Genomic DNA, 4,606 nt, shown 5'->3' on the forward strand with positions numbered 1-4,606 from the left:
CGTTAATGTAATGAAAGTAAAATTACTAACGCTTTTTACTTTGGATACATTTTTTCACTTGACACTTAGAATTAACTGTATGATCCATTTGTAAAATAAACATGGAGAAAAAAGTCTCTTAGTAATTGACCTTTCTGTTGTTTCAGTAAGCAAGGCGATAAGTAAAAAACACCCTTAATTTGGGCTGATAGAAGAAAAATATTTTGTCAAGCTTTACATCAACCAAATCAAGTTATCACAGGCTCACAGAAGGGATGAAGGATATTTCGGCATCAAGGTAAAATTCTCCAGATATTTACATTAATTGTGCTTTGACTTTTATTTTAGCTTTAAGGGTAGTTTAATGATACAAGAATTGGGGTTAAAGTTTAAATAACAATTACACTGCAAGAAATTCTGGGAAAATGATAGATATCTTTAGTGTTATCAAATTTATTACTTAGTATTAGTAAATTAAATATATCTACAAATATATTTTAGCTATCTATGGTGGAGGTATGTAAAAGTATACTTTTTAAAGACGTTGTTTCTTGATCACTTTTGCAAATTCTCAACTGCTTGTTTTAACATTTGGTTACACAATGCTGCATATGGATTCATTTCAATCAGCTGAAAACAAAACATAAAAAGCAGTAGCAACGCTGAGTATGCAGGGTGTTTATGAAATAAGTAGCAAGTTTGCATGAGGTGATAGGGCACTATAAAACAAGAAAATTAAGTGGACGTTTTGTGGTCTGAAAGTTCACCGTTTTCGAGAAAAACGTACTTGAAGGGATCAGTCCGGGCCTGGTAGGGCGCAAAGAAATACGACGTTGCAACCTGGAGTAGTTAGTTCTTCATCTTTTAATGTTGCAGTTTTGTATTACGTACGCATGCATACAGTCGAAATCATTAGAAGAATGCCAGTGTCTGAGTGTCATAAATAAGTATAGAATAGTATTATAGCATTATGCGTGAGTTTCTAGAGGAATATTATCCTAGACACTGGACTGGACATATCATAGACGGCACGCAGTCTTGAGCTAAATCCGTTTGACTTTTTTTGTAGGGTTGTATGAAACAGCGGGCGTATATTAAATGCTAGTGATTTGCACGACCGTGTATGACCGCTGCAAATGAAGTACGCTAAATACCATACGTTTTTACGCAGTGTGTGCACGTATATGTGGGTTTCTGTGTTTAATGATATTGTAATTAATTATTTCTAATGAAAGTCGATAAGATTTAGGCAAGATAGGTTGGTAGAACAGTTTCTTAGGTATGAAGTTGTAGTTTTGGTGTTAAGTTTGTTAGGAAAAAGTCAAGATGCTTGTCCGACGGATGATCTGATGATGATGAGGATGACGATGACAGTTTTGTTACTTGCCTGATTTTTTGCAAACTGGCTGCCCAATTTGGAAGCTTCGTTGAAGTCGTTTCTTGCTAGTTCTTCGTTTTCCATTTTTCTGTACAGCAGACCGCGTTGACAAAGGGCTTCACGCTTCGTTCTCAGTAACTTATCTCCAGATAACTCGATAGCTTTAGTTAAATCGTCGAGTGCATCTGAAAGATTCGGAAAGTAATAATGAACAGGTGTAGGTATCAAATGAAATTCAAAGTCGATAAAAAAGTTGCTATACGAAGATTAGTTAGGATTAGGAGAACTGAAGGTGTATCTCCAACTAAAACCGTTAATAATAAATTAAAAAACATCAACCTATTCATTTTGGGTCAAGAAATACAGTTTATGGTAACATCTTTCCATTTTTTGAAAAAGGGGTTTTGTAGTTCTTATATAAATATGAATTTATACTTTTCTTCAAAAACTGATCAATTCCATATCTTAATGACCAACTTTGTGAAAATTGTTAACATAATGAGTTATTTAGTAAGGAAATTATTTTTATTTCTTGGTTTGCAGCGATTTCCTTCCTATTATGAATTTATTTTTATTGGAGATAGAGTATTAGAAGTTGACTGAATGAGTATTTTATATTTCCTATTCATTTTTGGTGTTGTGTATGTTACTTGGGATTCTTACCATTGGGCTTTCTTTTTAATTGATAAACTTGAGCCCTGTTGTTGTACAGCGACGCTTTTTGAGGCGCAAGGTGGATTGCTTCTTCGAGAATTTTTATCGCCTCGTCCGTTTTCCCCGACTCAGCGAGATGTATTGCTTTACATTCCATAACTTTAATTTTTTCAATTTCTTGATAGCTTTCTTCATCATCATCTGAAAAGTTTGCAAGCAACTTTACCTTTAAATGCAAAAATCATAAATCAATACACTCTTTTCTTAAAAACTAATATAATACCTAATTGTAGTCTAATTAAAGTTATAAAATTGGATTTTTAATTCTATTAGGTAAATATGCGAAAATAAAGTCATTTACTGATGAATCTAATAAAAATATTGGTATGAAAGGGAATAAAATGTAGGGAGATGGTGAATATAAAGATTCGGGACGAAAAAATAGAAGAAGTGGCTAATTTTAGGTATCTAAGAGGTCAGATAATTCAGGATGAACCAGTTAGAAATATGGAGGTATTAGAAAGAGTAGGACAATAGAGGGTAGAACACCTTCTCAGATATGAAGGTCTATTTGGAAACGTGTTAGAAGCATAAATATGAGTTAAGATAGGAAGAGGTATACCTAGGTTAGATTATTGTTCAGAAATAGTTAAGGATGTGGGATGTTGTAATTTTAGAGAGTATGAAGGTTAGCTCAGGATAGGAACGGATGGATATGCGTGTCCAAACACTCTCAGGATTGACGATTCTATGATGATGATGACGATGATGATGATGACGGCGATAATGACCATTGTTAAATATTTATCTGAAGGGGTGGCTTTCAAATAAATAATCAGCAGAGTTACTTTCCAATAACCAATATATTAATGATAAAAACTATTGTAAAAAGTATAAGCGAAGGAAAAAGTTTGTATTAACAAGGCAACTATTCGAGAACGACTATATCTATTGTTGGACTTTTTAGAAAGCTACCCCTACAGTACCTGCTATGGGTCGGTTCTTCGTAATTCTTCGTGCATCAATTCAAAGCATGTAACTTTCTAAAAAACCAGCCTTGCAAGAAATATCTTGAGGGCACAAGATAACCATTACTAACAGAACAGAAAACATATATCTAAGAATATGAATAAAGATAATTAAAAATATCCCTAACATTTATGCTAAAATGTAATANTAAAAAACCAGCCTTGCAAGAAATATCTTGAGGGCACAAGATAACCATTACTAACAGAACAGAAAACATATATCTAAGAATATGAATAAAGATAATTAAAAATATCCCTAACATTTATGCTAAAATGTAATAACCATGTTGAGTTTGGCATAAATGAGCAACCAGTTAGAAATGAGGGGAGTTAGAAAGAGTAGGTCACCTTCTCAGAAATTAAGGGCTAGTTGGAAACATGTTGGAAGTACAAATATGAGTTAAGTAAGGAAGAGGTAGACCTAGATTAGATTACTGTTCAGAAATGGTTAAGGATGTGGGATGTTCTAGTTTTAGAGAATATCAAGGATAGCTCAGGACAGGAACGAGTGGAGATGCGTGTTCATACAGTCTCAGGATTGACGATTCTATGATGATGACGATGATGATGATGATGACGATAATGATTATGTTGAGTTTGGCATAATAGAGCAACCAGTTAGAAATGAGGAGTAGGAGAATAGAGGGTAGGACACCTCCTCAGAAATAAAGGCCCAGTTGGAGACATGTTGGAAGCACAAATATGAGTTACGAAAGGCAGAGGTAGACCCAGATTAGATTACTGTTCACAAATAGTTAAGGGTGTGGGATGTTCTAGTTTTAAGGAATGCGAATTTCAAGACTAACAACCCTTTGATAATGATGATGACGATTTACTTGTCTATTATCGTAAAACCTAACGTTAAATCAGAGTTGTCCTTATAACCAATGTTGTTATAATCAAGTTCAACTGTACTTACTTATTATATGTTATGTGACGTGGAAATTTCTACCTTAACTTAACGAAATTTCTATTGAAAATTCGCATGCATGTAATTGTAAGGGTACATAGTACACGTGCAATTTACGTACCTCTTAGGTGCATGTTTACGTCCTCGGCCTCGACGATGGCGTCTAGGGGTAAACTGGGGTTAAATATGCAGCTCAGCACTGCACGGTCGTGAACACTCAGCTTCGCCATTTCCCGCTGCACTGACTTACTTGTCTGCGTTGTTTGCTTAGAAATAATTAGAAAACTACTTTACATATCGTGAAAGAAAGAGACGGAGGAGCCGGAAAACCGATTCAGGCTGAGCGTTCCGTTGAATTCCAAGCGCGTTACCTCCTCTTGTTTTATACGAACTCGAATTCCGCTAGGATAATTCGCAATAAGTTCAAATAATTTTTTGACGTGACAACGTCTTATAATTCGATGGAGCCGGCTGCACGCACGAAAAAACATGACTCATGCGGCGTTACCACGCCCTTAAGCGTTCCATTTAAGGCTTGAAGTGCAAGCGAGAGCGCGGAACAAGCGACAAAGAGGCACAATCGGCCTCCGCGTTCGGCAGCGTTCGACATCTGTCTCTCTCCTACTTGAGTGAGCGATGCGTCCGCGTGGACAGCTG

General features: G+C 35.6%; 1 protein-coding gene across 1 annotated transcript; it reads right to left on the bottom strand.

Annotated features, from left to right (window-relative positions):
• Positions 1–294: 294 nt before the first annotated feature.
• Positions 295–4,216, bottom strand: LOC108740034 (tetratricopeptide repeat protein 36 homolog). Its single transcript, XM_018474205.2, has 4 exons — positions 4,071–4,216; positions 2,021–2,212; positions 1,367–1,542; positions 295–609 (listed from the first exon to the last, which is right to left on the bottom strand). The coding sequence occupies exons 1-4, from the start codon at positions 4,177–4,179 to the stop codon at positions 535–537; spliced, it is 552 nt and encodes a 183-aa protein (XP_018329707.1). The 5' UTR covers positions 4,180–4,216; the 3' UTR covers positions 295–534.
• Positions 4,217–4,606: the final 390 nt, after the last annotated feature.

The sequence above is a fragment of the Agrilus planipennis genome, unplaced genomic scaffold (genome assembly GCF_000699045.2).
Source record: "Agrilus planipennis isolate EAB-ADULT unplaced genomic scaffold, Apla_2.0 scaffold263, whole genome shotgun sequence".
NCBI lineage: Eukaryota > Metazoa > Arthropoda > Insecta > Coleoptera > Buprestidae > Agrilus > Agrilus planipennis.